Source organism: Oncorhynchus masou, chromosome 16 (assembly GCF_036934945.1).
Source record: "Oncorhynchus masou masou isolate Uvic2021 chromosome 16, UVic_Omas_1.1, whole genome shotgun sequence".
Taxonomy (NCBI): Eukaryota; Metazoa; Chordata; class Actinopteri; order Salmoniformes; family Salmonidae; genus Oncorhynchus; species Oncorhynchus masou.
In genome coordinates, this window is record NC_088227.1 from 48,148,284 (window position 1) to 48,163,704 (window position 15,421).

The 15,421-nt window shown below is 45.4% G+C and overlaps 1 protein-coding gene across 1 annotated transcript in view; it reads left to right on the plus strand.

The window, feature by feature from the left end:
- Window positions 1-15,421, plus strand: part of gareml (GRB2 associated, regulator of MAPK1-like) — a 63,773-nt gene that overhangs the window by 22,663 nt on the left and 25,689 nt on the right. Inside the window, exons 3-5 of the mRNA XM_064990460.1 lie at window positions 6,742-6,872; window positions 7,032-7,197; window positions 8,332-8,546. Coding sequence (XP_064846532.1) covers window positions 6,742-6,872; window positions 7,032-7,197; window positions 8,332-8,546 — 512 coding nt within the window. The remainder of the gene's footprint in view (window positions 1-6,741; window positions 6,873-7,031; window positions 7,198-8,331; window positions 8,547-15,421) is intronic.

Here is a 15,421-nt window from a genome sequence, read left to right on the forward strand (position 1 = left end):
GAGACCACGTCTCCTCCATGTTTAGAGACCACATCCATGTTTAGAGACCACATCCATGTTTAGAGACCACACTCCTCCATGTTTAGAGACCACATCCATGTTTAGAGACCACATCCATGTTTAGAGACCACGTCTCCCCCATGTTTAGAGACCACGTCTCCTCCATGTTTAGAGACCACGTCTCCTCCATGTTTAGAGACCACATCCATGTTTACAGACCACGTCTCCCCCATGTTTAGAGACCACGTCTCCTCCATGTTTAGAGACCACGTCTCCTCCATGTTTAGAGACCACATCTCCTCCATGTTTAGAGACCACATCCATGTTTAGAGACCACGTCTCCTCCATGTTTAGAGACCACGTCTCCCCCATGTTTAGAGACTACGTCTCCTCCATGTTTAGAGACCACATCCATGTTTAGAGACCACGTCTCCCCCATGTTTAGAGACCACGTCTCCTCCATGTTTAGAGACCACGTCTCCTCCATGTTTAGAGACCACATCTCCTCCATGTTTAGAGACCACATCCATATTTAGAGACCACGTCTCCTCCATGTCTAGAGACCACATCCATGTTTTGAGACCACGTCTCCTCCATGTTTAGAGACCACGTCTCCTCCATATTTAGAGACCACGTCTCCTCCAGGTTTAGAGACCACGTCTCCTCCATGTTTAGAGACCACGTCTCCACCATGTTTAGAGACTACGTCTCCTCCAGGTTTAGAGACCACATCTCCTCCATGTTTAGAGACCACGTCTCCTCCATATTTAGATACCACATCCATGTTTAGAGACTACATCTCCTCCATGTTTAGACACCACGTCTCCTCCATGTTTAGAGACCACGTCTCCTCCATGTTTAGAGACCACGTCTCATCCATGTTTAGAGACCACGTCTCCTCCATGTTTAGATACCAAGTCTCCTCCATATTAAGAGACCACGTCTCCTCCATGTTTAGAGACCACGTCTCCTCCATGTTTAGAGACCACGTCTCCTCCATGTTTAGAGACAACGTCTCCTCCATGTTTAGAGACCACGTCTCCTCCATATTTAGAAACCACATCCATGTTTAGAGACCACGTCTCCTCCATGTTTAGAGACCACGTCTCCCCCATGTTTAGAGACCACGTCTCCTGCATGTTTAGAGACCACGTCTCCTCCATGTTTGGAGACCACGCCTCCTCCATGTTTAGAGACCACGTCTCCTCCAGGTTTAGAGACCACGTCTCCTCCATGTTTAGAGACCACGTCCATATTTAGAGACCACATCCATGTTTAGAGACCACGTCTCCTCCATGTTTAGAGACCACGTCTCCTCCATGTTTAGAGACCACGTCTCCTCCATATTTAGAGACCAAGTCTCCTCCATGTTTAGAGACCACGTCTCCCCCATGTTTAGAGACCACGTCTCCTGCATGTTTAGAGACCACGTCTCCTCCATGTTTGGAGACCACGCCTCCTCCATGTTTAGAGACCACGTCTCCTCCAGGTTTAGAGACCACGTCTCCTCCATGTTTAGAGACCACGTCCATATTTAGAGACTACGTCTCCCCCATGTTTAGAGACTACGTCTCCTCCATGTTTAGAGACCACGTCTCCTCCATGTTTAGAGACCACGTCTCCTCCATGTTTAGAGACCACGTCTCCTCCAGGTTTAGAGACCACGTCTCCTCCATGTTTAGAGACCATGTCTCCTCCATATTTAGAGATTACGTCTCCCCCATGTTTAGAGACCACGTCTCCTCCATGTTTAGAGACCATGTCTCCTCCATGTTTAGAGATCACTTCTCCTCCATGTTTAGAGACCACGTCTCCTCCATGTTTAGAGACCACGTCGCCTCCATGTTTAGAGACCACGTCTCCTCCATGTTTAGAGACCACGTCTTCCCCATGTTTAGAGACCACATCCATGTTTAGAGACCACATCCATGTTTAGAGACCCCGTCACCTCCATGTTTAGAGACCACATCCATGTTTAGAGACCACATCCATGTTTAGCGACCACGTCTCCTCCATGTTTAGAGACCACATCCATGTTTAGAGACCACATCTCCTCCATGTTTAGATACTACGTCTCCTCCATGTTTAGAGACCACTTCTCCTCCATGTTTAGAGACCACATCCATGTTTAGAGACCACGTCTCCTCCATGTTTAGAGACCACGTCTCCTCCATGTTTAGAGACCACGTCTCCTCCATGTTTAGAGACCACATCCATGTTTAGAGACCACATCCATGTTTAGAGACCACATCCATGTTTAGAGACCACGTCTCCTCCATGTTTAGAGACCACATCTCCTCCAGGTTTAGAGACCACGTTTTCTCCATATTTAGAGACCACGTCTCCCCCATGTTTAGAGACCACATCTCCTCCATATTTAGAGACCACGTCTCCCCCATGTTTAGAGACCACGTCTCCTCCATGTTTAGAGACCACGTCTCCTCCATGTTTAGAGACCACGTCTCCTCCATGTTTAGAGACCACGTCTCCTCCATGTTTAGAGACCACGTCTCCTCCATATTTAGAAACCACATCCATGTTTAGAGACCATGTCTCCTCCATGTTTAGAGACCACGTCTCCTCCATGTTTAGAGACCAAGTCTCCTCCATGTTTAGAGACCACGTCTCCCCCATGTTTAGAGACCACGTCTCCTGCATGTTTAGAGACCACGTCTCCTCCATGTTTGGAGACCCTGCCTCCTCCATGTTTAGAGACCACGTCTCCTCCAGGTTTAGAGACCACGTCTCCTCCATGTTTAGAGACCACGTCCATATTTAGAGACCACGTCTCCCCCATGTTTATAGACTACGTCTCCTCCATGTTTAGAGACCACGTCACCTCCATGTTTAGAGACCACGTCTCCTCCATGTTTAGAGACCACGTCTCCTCCAGGTTTAGAGACCACGTCTCCTCCATGTTTAGAGACCACGTCTCCTCCATATTTAGAGATTACGTCTCCCCCATGTTTAGAGACCACGTCTCCTCCATATTTAGAGATCACGTCTCCTCCATGTTTAGAGACCACGTCTCCTCCATGTTTAGAGACCACATCGCCTCCATGTTTAGAGACCACGTCTCCTCCATGTTTAGAGACCACGTCTCCCCCATGGTTAGAGACCACATCCATGTTTAGAGACCACATCCATGTTTAGAAACCCCGTCTCCTCCATGTTTAGAGACCACATCCATGTTTAGAGACCACATCCATGTTTAGAGACCACATCTCCTCCATGTTTAGAGACTACGTCTCCTCCATGTTTAGAGACCACGTCTCCTCCATGTTTAGAGACCACGTCTCCTCCATGTTTAGAGACCACATCCATGTTTAGAGACCACGTCTCCTCCATGTTTAGAGACCACGTCTCCTCCATGTTTAGAGACCACGTCTCCTCCATGTTTAGAGACAACGTCTCCTCCATGTTTAGAGACCACGTCTCCTCCATGTTTAGAGACCACATCCATGTTTAGAGACCACATCCATGTTTAGAGACCACGTCTCCTCCATGTTTAGAGACCACATCCATGTTTAGAGACCACATCCATGTTTAGAGACCACGTCTCCTCCATGTTTAGAGACAATGTCTCCTCCATGTTTAGAGACCACGTCTCCTCCATGTTTAGATACCACATCCATGTTAAGAGACCACGTCTCCTCCATGTTTAGAGACCACGTCTCCTCCATGTTTAGAGACCACGTCTCCTCCATGTTTAGAGACCACTTCTCCTCCATGTTGAGAGACCATGTCTCCTCCAGGATTAGAGACCCCGTCTCCTCCATGTTTAGAGACCACGTCTCCTCCATATTTAGAGACCACATCCATGTTTAGAGACCAAGTCTCCCCCATGTTTAGAGACCACGTCTCCTCCATGTTTAGAGACCACGTCTCCTCCATGTTTAGAGACCACGTCTCCTCCATGTTTAGAGACCACGTCTCATCCATGTTTAGAGACCACGTCTCCTCCATGTTTAGAGACTACATCCATGTTTAGAGACCACATCCATGTTTAGAGACGACGTCTCCTCCATGTTTAGAGACTACATCCATGTTTAGAGACCACATCCATGTTTAGAGACCACGTCTCCTCCATGTTTAGAGACCACGTCTCCTCCATGTTTAGAGACCACGTCTCCTCCATGTTTAGAGACCACGTCTCCTCCATGTTTAGAGACCACGTCTCCTCCATGTTTAGAGACCACGCCTCCCCCACGTTTAGAAACCACGTCTCCTCCATGTTTTTGTATTTATATTTATTATGGATCCCCGTTAGATCCCCAGCAGCTACTCTTCCTGGGGTTTATTATGGATCCCCATTAGTTCCTGCCAAGGCAGCAGCTACTCTTCCCGGGGTTTATTATGGATCCCCATTAGTTCCTGCCAAGGCAGCAGCTACTCTTCCTGGGGTTTATTATGGATCCCCATTAGTTCCTGCCAAGGCAGCAGCTACTCTTCCTGGGGTTTATTATGGATCCCCATTAGTTCCTGCCAAGGCAGCAGCTACTCTTCCTGGGGTTTATTATGGATCCCCATTAGTTCCTGTCAAGGCAGCAGCTACTCTTCCTGGGGTTTATTATGGATCCCCATTAGTTCCTGTCAAGGCAGCAGCTGCTCTTCCTGGGGTTTATTATGGATCCCCATTAGTTCCTGTCAAGGCAGCAGCTGCTCTTCCTGGGGTTTATTATGGATCCCCATTAGTTCCTGCCAAGGCAGCAGCTACTCTTCCTGGGGTTTATTATGGATCCCCATTAGTTCCTGCCAAGGCAGCAGCTACTCTTCCTGGGGTTTATTATGGATCCCCATTAGTTCCTGTCAAGGCAGCAGCTGCTCTTCCTGGGGTTTATTATGGATCCCCATTAGTTCCTGCCAAGGCAGCAGCTACTCTTCCTGGGGTTTATTATGGATCCCCATTAGTTCCTGCCAAGGCAGCAGCTACTCTTCCTGGGGTTTATTATGGATCCCCATTAGTTCCTGCCAAGGCAGCAGCTACTCTTCCTGGGGTTTATTATGGATCCCCATTAGTTCCTGCCAAGGCAGCAGCTACTCTTCCTGGGGTTTATTATGGATCCCCATTAGTTCCTGCCAAGGCAGCAGCTACTCTTCCTGGGGTTTATTATGGATCCCCATTAGTTCCTGCCAAGGCAGCAGCTACTCTTCCTGGGGTTTATTATGGATCCCCATTAGTTCCTGCCAAGGCAGCAGCTACTCTTCCTGGGGTTTATTATGGATCCCCATTAGTTCCTGCCAAGGCAGCAGCTACTCTTCCTGGGGTTTATTATGGATCCCCATTAGTTCCTGCCAAGGCAGCAGCTACTCTTCCTGGGGTTTATTATGGATCCCCATTAGTTCCTGCCAAGGCAGCAGCTACTCTTCCTGGGGTTTATTATGGATCCCCATTAGTTCCTGTCAAGGCAGCAGCTACTCTTCCTGGGGTTTATTATGGATCCCCATTAGTTCCTGCCAAGGCAGCAGCTACTCTTCCTGGGGTTTATTATGGATCCCCATTAGTTCCTGCCAAGGCAGCAGCTACTCTTCCTGGGGTTTATTATGGATCCCCATTAGTTCCTGCCAAGGCAGCAGCTACTCTTCCTGGGGTTTATTATGGATCCCCGTTAGTTCCTGCCAATGCAGCAGCTGCTCTTCCTGGGGTTTATTATGGATCCCCATTAGTTCCTGCCAAGGCAGCAGCTACTCTTCCTGGGGTTTGTTATGGATCCCCATTAGTTCCTGCCAAGGCAGCAGCTACTCTTCCTGGGGTTTATTATGGATCCCCATTAGTTCCTGCCAAGGCAGCAGCTACTCTACCTGGGGTTTATTATGGATCCCCATTAGTTCCTGCCAAGGCAGCAGCTACTCTTCCTGGGGTTTATTATGGATCCCCATTAGTTCCTGCCAAGGCAGCAGCTACTCTTCCTGGGGTTTGTTATGGATCCCCATTAGTTCCTGCCAAGGCAGCAGCTACTCTTCCTGGGGTTTATTATGGATCCCCATTAGTTCCTGCCAAGGCAGCAGCTACTCTACCTAGGGTTTATTATGGATCCCCATTAGTTCCTGCCAAGGCAGCAGCTACTCTTCCTGGGGTTTATTATGGATCCCCATTAGTTCCTGCCAAGGCAGCAGCTACTCTTCCTGGGGTTTATTATGGATCCCCATTAGTTCCTGCCAAGGCAGCAGCTACTCTTCCTGGGGTTTATTATGGATCCCCATTAGTTCCTGCCAAGGCAGCAGCTACTCTTCCTGTGGTATATTATGGCTTGTTGATAGTGCTGTTATGAAGGTAGAAACTGTGGCCTAGGACCTGCCTTGTTGATTTTGCTGTTTAGAAGGTAGAAACTAGGGCCTGTAGAACCTGCCTTGTTGATAGTGCTGTTTAGAAGGTAGAAACTAGGGCCTCTAGGACCTGCCTTGTTGATAGTGTTGTTAAGAAGGTAGAAACTTGGGTCTGTAGGACCTGCCTTGTTGATAGTGTTGTTAAGAAGGTAGAAACTAGGGCCTTGGACCTGCCTTGTTTATAGTGTTGTTAAGAAGGCAGAGCAGCACTTCATTATGGACAGACTTCTCCCCATCTTAGCTACTGTTGTATCAATACATTTTGACCCTGACAGTTCAGGAAATTGCTCATTTTCCACATTATGCATTACAACATTTAGTTGAGGTTTAGTGAATGATTTGTCCCAAATACAATGCTTTTAGTTGTTGAAATATTTAACTAAATGAACCATGTCTCTCCCTGTCTGTGTGTAGGTAGGTTCCGTCTAATAGATGAAGACAGAGACGTTAGGGACCCCATCCAGTATTTCTCCTCGGTGGAGGAAGTGGCCGGAATGTTCCCTGACCGCGTCTTCGCCATGGAAACTATCAGCTTCACTGTCAAGGTCAGGGGTGAAGGAGCTTCAGTCAGCTCTACTCTGTCTATTTCAGCTATACATCACAAACCCTGCTGTGTGTGTGTGTGTGTGTGTGTGTGTGTGTGTGTGTGTGTGTGTGTGTGTGTGTGTGTGTGTGTGTGTGTGTGTGTGTGTGTGTGTGTGTAGGTTCTGTCAGGGGAGTTCAGTGAGGACAGTGAGTCGTACAGTGTGGTGCTGCAGCCTGGTGATGAGCTGTCACTCACGGGAAAGGCAGAATTTCTCACAGCCACGCCCACCACGGAGAAGACTGGACTGAGCGCGCTCCTGAGACGCCTGGGGAAGACCCCCCGCAGTAAGATCCACACACCACTCCACACCCTGAGATCTCACTCTGTTTCACACCACACCCTGAGCTCTCTCTCTGTTTCACACCACACTCTGATCTCTCTGTTTCACACCACACCCTGATCTCTCTGTTTCACACCACACCCTGAGCTCTCTCTCTGTTTCACACCACACTCTGAGCTCTCTCTCTGTTTCACACCACACTCTGAGCTCTCTCTGTTTCACACCACACCCTGAGCTCTCACTCTGTTTCACACCACACTCTGAGCTCTCACTCTGTTTCACACCAAACCCTGATCTCTCTGTTTCACACCACACCCTGAGCTCTCACTCTGTTTCACACCACACTCTGAGCTCTCTCTCTGTTTCACACCACACTCTGAGCTCTCTCTCTGTTTCACACCATACCCGGAGCTCTCTCGCTGTTTCACACCACACCCTGAGCTCTCTCTCTGTTTCACACCAAACCCTGATCTCTCTGTTTCACACCACACACTGAGCTCTCACTCTGTTTCACACCACACTCTGAGCTCTCTCTGTTTCACACCACACCCTGATCTCTCTGTTTCATACCACACCCTGAGCTCTCTCTCTATTTCACACCACACCCAGAGCTCTCTCTCTGTTTCACACCACACCCTGAGCTCTCACTCTGTTTCACACCACACTCTGAGCTCTCTCTCTGTTTCATACCACACTCTGAGCTCTCTCTCTGTTTCACACCACACCCTGAGATCTCTCTCTGTTTCACACCACACCCTGAGCTCTCTCTCTATTTCACACCACACCCTGAGCTCTCTCTCTATTTCACACCACACTCTGAGCTCTCTCTCTGTTTCACACCACACCCTGAGCTCTCTCTCTGTTTCACACCACACCCTGAGCTCTCACTCTGTTTCATACCACACCCTGAGCTCTCTCTCTGTTTCACACCACACCCTGAGCTCTCTCTCTATTTCACACCACACACTGAGCTCTCTCTCTATTTCACACCACACCCTGAGCTCTCTCTCTGTTTCACACCACACCCTGAGCTCTCACTCTGTTTCACACCACACCCTGAGCTCTCTCTCTATTTCACACCACACACTGAGCTCTCTCTCTATTTCACACCATACCCTGAGCTCTCACTTTGTTTCAGGTAAAACTCCATGTCTGGTGTGTATGAACCATCGGACCAATCAGAGCATCTCTCTGCCCTTTGCCTGCCGAGGACGGTTCTGCACGCGCTCCCCTCTGGAGCAGGGTATGCTGGGAGCTGACCACACGGTGCGCAGCATCATCGAAAGGGTCCGGCTTCCAGTTAATGTTACCGTGCCGACCAGACCACCACGGAACCCCTACGACCGCCATGTGGTGAGACATCAAATCAAATGTTATTTGTCACATGCTTTGTAAACAACAGGTGGAGACTATGCTTACTTACGAGCCCTTCCCAACAATGCAGAGAGAAAGAGTGTTGAGAAAAGTAATAACACTGAACATTATCTTGGCTACATGGGGAACCAGTAACGAGCGTATGTGAAGAGTCAAAAAAGTACAAAAAGAGTCAATGCAAATGGTCCTGTTAACTATTTAACTAACTATTTAGCAGTCTTATGGCTTGGGGTTAGAAGTTGTTCAGGCTCCTGTTGGTTCCAGCTTGCCATGCGGTAGCAGAGAGAACTGTCTATGGCTGGTGTCTGAAGTCTTTGACAATTTTTAGGGCCTTGGTCTGACACAGTGTGTTATATAGGTTCTAGATGGCAGGGAGCTTGGCCCCAGTGATGGACCGGGCCGTATACACTACCCTCTGTAGTGCCTTGTGGTCGAAGCGGTGATGCAGCCAGCCAATATTCTCCAAAAATGTCTTCTTCAACTTAAAAAAGTAGCTACAAATATTTAAATGTAAAAAAAAACATAAAATAAATAGTTTAAACCTTGACGTTATTGAAAAACCATCTGTGGCTATTTCCGAATACCTGGTATACAGTATACTGCCCAAGACTAGTTTGGACCATGATAGATCCTTAGTGATGTGGACGCTAATGGACTCTCAACCCGCTCCACTACAGTCCCGTTGATGTGGATGGGGGCGTTGCTCGGCCCTCCATTTTCTGTAGTCCACAATCAACTCCTTTGTCTTGCTAACGTTGAGGGAGAGGTTGTTGTCCTGGCACCACATAGCCAGGTCTCTGATCTCCTCTATATTGGCTGTCTCATCGTTGTCGGTGATCAGGCCTACCACTGTTGGGTCGTCAGCAAACGTAATGATGGTGTTGGAGTCGTGCCTGGCCACGCAGTCGTGTGTGAACAGGGAATACAGGAGGGGACTAAGGCAGGTTACTTTAGTGTTCTTGGGCACAGGGACTATGGTGGTCTGCTTGAAACATGTTGGTATTACAGACTCAGATAGGGAGAGGTTGAAAATGTCAGTGAAGACACTTGTCAGTGCTCTGAGTACACATCCTGGTAACCCATCTGGTCCCAAGGCCTTGTGAATGTTATGGAGAGCGTGGCCGATGATAACATGTTCTATACTGTAGGGGACTAACTGTGTTCTGTACTGTAGGGGACAAACTGTGTTCTGTACTGTAGGTGACTATGTTCTGTACTGTAGGTGACTGTGTTCTGTACTGTAGGGGACTAACTATGTAACTGTGTTCTGTACTGTAGGTGACTAACTGTGTTCTGTACTGTAGATGACTACCTGTGTTCTGTACTGTAGATGACTAACAGTGTTCTGTACTGTAGATGACTAACTGTGTAACTCTGTTCTCTACTGTAGGTGAATAACTGTGTTATGTACTGTTGATGACCAACTGTGATCTGTATTGTAGGGGACTAACTGTGTAACTCTGTTTAGTACTGTAGGTAAATAACTGTGTTCTGTACTGTTGATGACTAACTGTGTTCTGTACTATAGATGACTAACTGTGTTCTGTACTATAGATGACTAAATGTGTTCTGTACTGTAGATGACGAACTGTGTTCTGTACTGTAGGTGACTACCTGTGTTCTCTACTGTAGATGACTAACTGTGTTCTGTACTGTAGGTGACTAACTGTGTAACTCTGTTCTGTACTGTAGGTGAATAACTGTGTTCTGTACTGTTGATGACTAACTGTGTTCTGTACTATAGATGACTAACTATGTTCTGTACTGTAGATGACTAACTGTGTTCTGTACTGTAGGTGACTAACTGTGTTCTGTACTGTAGGTGACTAACTGTGTTCTGTACTATAGATGACGAACTGTGTTCTGTACTGTAGATGACTAACAGTGTTCTGTACTGTAGGTGACTACCTGTGTTCTGTACTGTAGATGACTAACAGTGTTCTCTAATGTAGATGACTAACTGTGTTCTGTACTGTAGGTGACTAACTGTGTAACTCTGTTCTGTACTGTAGGTGAATAACTGTGTTCTGTACTGTTGATGACCAACTGTGATCTGTACTGTAGGGGACTAACTGTGTAACTCTGTTTTGTACTGTAGGTGAATAACTGTGTTCTGTACTGTAGGGGACTAACTGTGTAACTGTGTTCTGTACTGTTGATGACTAACTGTGGTCTGTACTATAGATGACTAACTGTGTTCTGTACTGTAGATGACGAACTGTGTTCTGTATTGTAGGTGACTAACTGTGTAACTGTGTGTTCTGTACTCTTGGTGACGAACTGCGTTCTGTACTGTCGGTGACTAACTGTGTAACTGTGTGTTCTGTACTGTAGATGACTAACTGTGTTCTGTACTGTAGATGACTAACTGTGTTCTGTACTGTAGGTGACTAACTGTGTTCTGTACTGTAGATGACTAACTGTGTTCTGTACTGTAGGGGACTAACTGTGTAACTGTGTTCTGTACTGTTGATGACTAACTGTGTTCTGTACTATAGATGACTAACTGTGTTCTGTACTGTAGATGACGAACTGTGTTCTGTACTGCAGGTGACTACCTGTGTTCTGTATTGTAGGTGACTAACTGTGTAACTGTGTGTTCTGTACTCTTGGTGACGAACTGCGTTCTGTACTGTCGGTGACTAACTGTTTAACTGTGTGTTCTGTACTGTAGATGACTGTGTTCTGTACTGTAGGTGACTAACTGTGTAACTGTGTGTTCTGTCCTGTAGATGACTAACTGTGTTCTGTAATGTAGATGACTAACTGTGTTCTGTACTGTAGGTGAATAACTGTGTTCTGTACTGTTGATGACTAACTGTGTTCTGTACTATAGATGACTAACTGTGTTCTGTACTATAGATGACTAACTGTGTTCTGTACTGTAGGTGACTAACTGTGTTCTGTACTGTAGATGACTACCTGTGTTCTGTACTGTAGATGACTAACAGTGTTCTGTACTGTAGATGACTAACTGTGTAACTCTGTTCTGTACTGTAGGTGAATAACTGTGTTATGTACTGTTGATGACCAACTGTGATCTGTACTGTAGGGGACTAACTGTGTAACTCTGTTTAGGACTGTAGGTAAATAACTGTGTTCTGTACTGTAGGGGACTAACTGTGTAACTGTGTTCTGTACTGTAGATGACTAACTGTGTTCTGTACTGTAGATGACTACCTGTGTTCTGTACTGTAGATGACTAACAGTGTTCTGTACTGTAGATGACTAACTGTGTTCTGTACTGTAGGTGACTAACTGTGTTATGTACTGTTGATGACCAACTGTGATCTGTACTGTAGGGGACTAACTGTGTAACTCTGTTTAGTACTGTAGGTAAATAACTGTGTTCTGTACTGTAGGGGACTAACTGTGTTCTGTAGATGACTAACTGTGTTCTGTACTGTAGGTGACTAACTGTGTTCTGTACTGTAGATGACTAACTGTGTTCTGTACTGTAGATGACTAACTGTGTTCTGTACTGTAGGTGAATAACTGTGTTCTGTACTGTAGATGACTAACTGTGTTCTGTAGATGACTAACTGTGTTCTGTACTGTAGGTGACTAACTGTGTTCTGTAGATGACTAACTGTGTTCTGTACTGTAGGTGACTAACTGTGTTCTGTACTGTAGGTGACTAACTGTGTTCTGTAGATGACTAACTGTGTTCTGTACTGTAGGTGACTAACTGTGTTCTGGAGATGACTAACTGTGTTCTGTACTGTAGGTGACTAACTGTGTTCTGTACTGTAGGTGACTAACTGTGTTCTGTAATGTAGATGACTAACTGTGTTCTGTAATGTAGATGACTAACTGTGGTCTGTACTGTAGGTGACTAACTGTGTAACTGTTCTGTACTGTAGGGGACTAACTATGTAACTGTGTTCTGTACTATAGATGACTAACTGTGTTCTGTACTGTAGATGACTAACTGTGTTCTGTACTGTAGGTGACTAACTGTGTTCTGTACTGTAGATGACTAACTGTGTTCTGTACTGTTGATGACCAACTGTGATCTGTACTGTAGGGGACTAACTGTGTAACTCTGTTTTGTACTGTAGGTGAATAACTGTGTTCTGTACTGTAGGGGACTAACTGTGTAACTGTGTTCTGTACTGTTGATGACTAACTGTGTTCTGTATTGTAGGTGACTAACTGTGTAACTGTGTGTTCTGTACTCTTGGTGACGAACTGCGTTCTGTACTGTCGGTGACTAACTGTGTAACTGTGTGTTCTGTACTGTAGATGACTAACTGTGTTCTGTACTGTAGGTGACTAACTGTGTAACTGTGTGTTCTGTCCTGTAGATGACTAACTGTGTTCTGTAATGTAGATGACTAACTGTGTTCTGTACTGTAGGTGAATAACTGTGTTCTGTACTGTAGATGACTAACTGTGTTCTGTACTGTAGGGGACTAACTATGTAACTGTGTTCTGTACTATAGATGACTAACTGTGTTCTGTACTGTAGATGACTAACTGTGTTCTGTACTGTAGGTGACTAACTGTGTTCTGTACTGTAGATGACTAACTGTGTTCTGTACTGTAGGGGACTAACTGTGTAACTGTGTTCTGTACTGTTGATGACTAACTGTGTTCTGTACTATAGATGACTAACTGTGTTCTGTACTGTAGATGACGAACTGTGTTCTGTACTGCAGGTGACTACCTGTGTTCTGTATTGTAGGTGACTAACTGTGTAACTGTGTGTTCTGTACTCTTGGTGACGAACTGCGTTCTGTACTGTCGGTGACTAACTGTTTAACTGTGTGTTCTGTACTGTAGATGACTAACTGTGTTCTGTACTGTAGGTGACTAACTGTGTAACTGTGTGTTCTGTCCTGTAGATGACTAACTGTGTTCTGTAATGTAGATGACTAACTGTGTTCTGTACTGTAGGTGAATAACTGTGTTCTGTACTGTTGATGACTAACTGTGTTCTGTACTATAGATGACTAACTGTGTTCTGTACTATAGATGACTAACTGTGTTCTGTACTGTAGGTGACTAACTGTGTTCTGTACTGTAGATGACTACCTGTGTTCTGTACTGTAGATGACTAACAGTGTTCTGTACTGTAGATGACTAACTGTGTAACTCTGTTCTGTACTGTAGGTGAATAACTGTGTTATGTACTGTTGATGACCAACTGTGATCTGTACTGTAGGGGACTAACTGTGTAACTCTGTTTAGTACTGTAGGTAAATAACTGTGTTCTGTACTGTAGGGGACTAACTGTGTAACTGTGTTCTGTACTGTTGATGACTAACTGTGTTCTGTACTATAGATGACTAACTGTGTTCTGTACTGTAAATGACTAACTGTGTTCTGTACTGTAGATGACTACCTGTGTTCTGTACTGTAGATGACTAATAGTGTTCTGTACTGTAGATGACTAACTGTGTTCTGTACTGTAGGTGACTAACTGTGTAACTCTGTTCTGTACTGTAGGTGAATAACTGTGTTATGTACTGTTGATGACCAACTGTGATCTGTACTGTAGGGGACTAACTGTGTAACTCTGTTTAGTACTGTAGGTAAATAACTGTGTTCTGTACTGTAGGGGACTAACTGTGTAACTGTGTTCTGTACTGTTGATGACTAACTGTGTTCTGTACTATAGATGACTAACTGTGTTCTGTACTGTAGATGACTAACTGTGTTCTGTACTGTAGGTGACTAACTGTGTTCTGTACTGTAGATGCCTAACTGTGTTCTGTACTGTAGATGCCTAACTGTGTTCTGTACTGCAGGTGACTACCTGTGTTCTGTACTGTAGGTGACTAACTGTGTAACTGTGTGTTCTGTACTCTTGGTGACGAACTGCGTTCTGTACTGTCGGTGACTAACTGTGTAACTGTGTGTTCTGTACTGTAGATGACTAACTGTGTTTTGTACTGTAGGTGACTAACTGTGTAACTGTGTGTTCTGTCCTGTAGATGACTAACTGTGTTCTGTAATGTAGATGACTAACTGTGTTCTGTACTGTAGGTGACTAACTGTGTTCTGTACTGTAGGTGACTAACTGTGTTCTGCAATGTAGATGACTAACTGTGTTCTGTACTGTAGGTGACTAACGGTGTTCTGTACTGTAGGTGACTAACTGTGTTCTGTACTGTAGGTGACTAACTGTGTTCTGTACTGTAGGTGACTGTGGTCTGTACTGTAGGTGACTAACTGTGTAACTGTGTGTTCTGTACTCTTGGTGACGAACTGCGTTCTGTACTGTCGGTGACTAACTGTGTAACTGTGTGTTCTGTACTGTAGATGACTAACTGTGTTTTGTACTGTAGGTGACTAACTGTGTAACTGTGTGTTCTGTACTGTAGATGACTAACTGTGTTTTGTACTGTAGGTGACTAACTGTGTAACTGTGTGTTCTGTCCTGTAGATGACTAACTGTGTTCTGTAATGTAGATGACTAACTGTGTTCTGTACTGTAGGTGACTAACTGTGTTCTGGAGATGACTAACTGTGTTCTGTACTGTAGGTGACTAACTGTGTTCTGTACTGTAGGTGACTAACTGTGTTCTGTAATGTAGATGACTAACTGTGTTCTGTAATGTAGATGACTAACTGTGGTCTGTACTGTAGGTGACTAACTGTGTAACTGTTCTGTACTGTAGGGGACTAACTATGTAACTGTGTTCTGTACTATAGATGACTAACTGTGTTCTGTACTGTAGATGACTAACTGTGTTCTGTACTGTAGGTGACTAACTGTGTTCTGTACTGTAGATGACTAACTGTGTTCTGTACTGTTGATGACCAACTGTGATCTGTACTGTAGGGGACTAACTGTGTAACTCTGTTTTGTACTGTAGGTGAATAACTGTGTTCTGTACTGTAGGGGA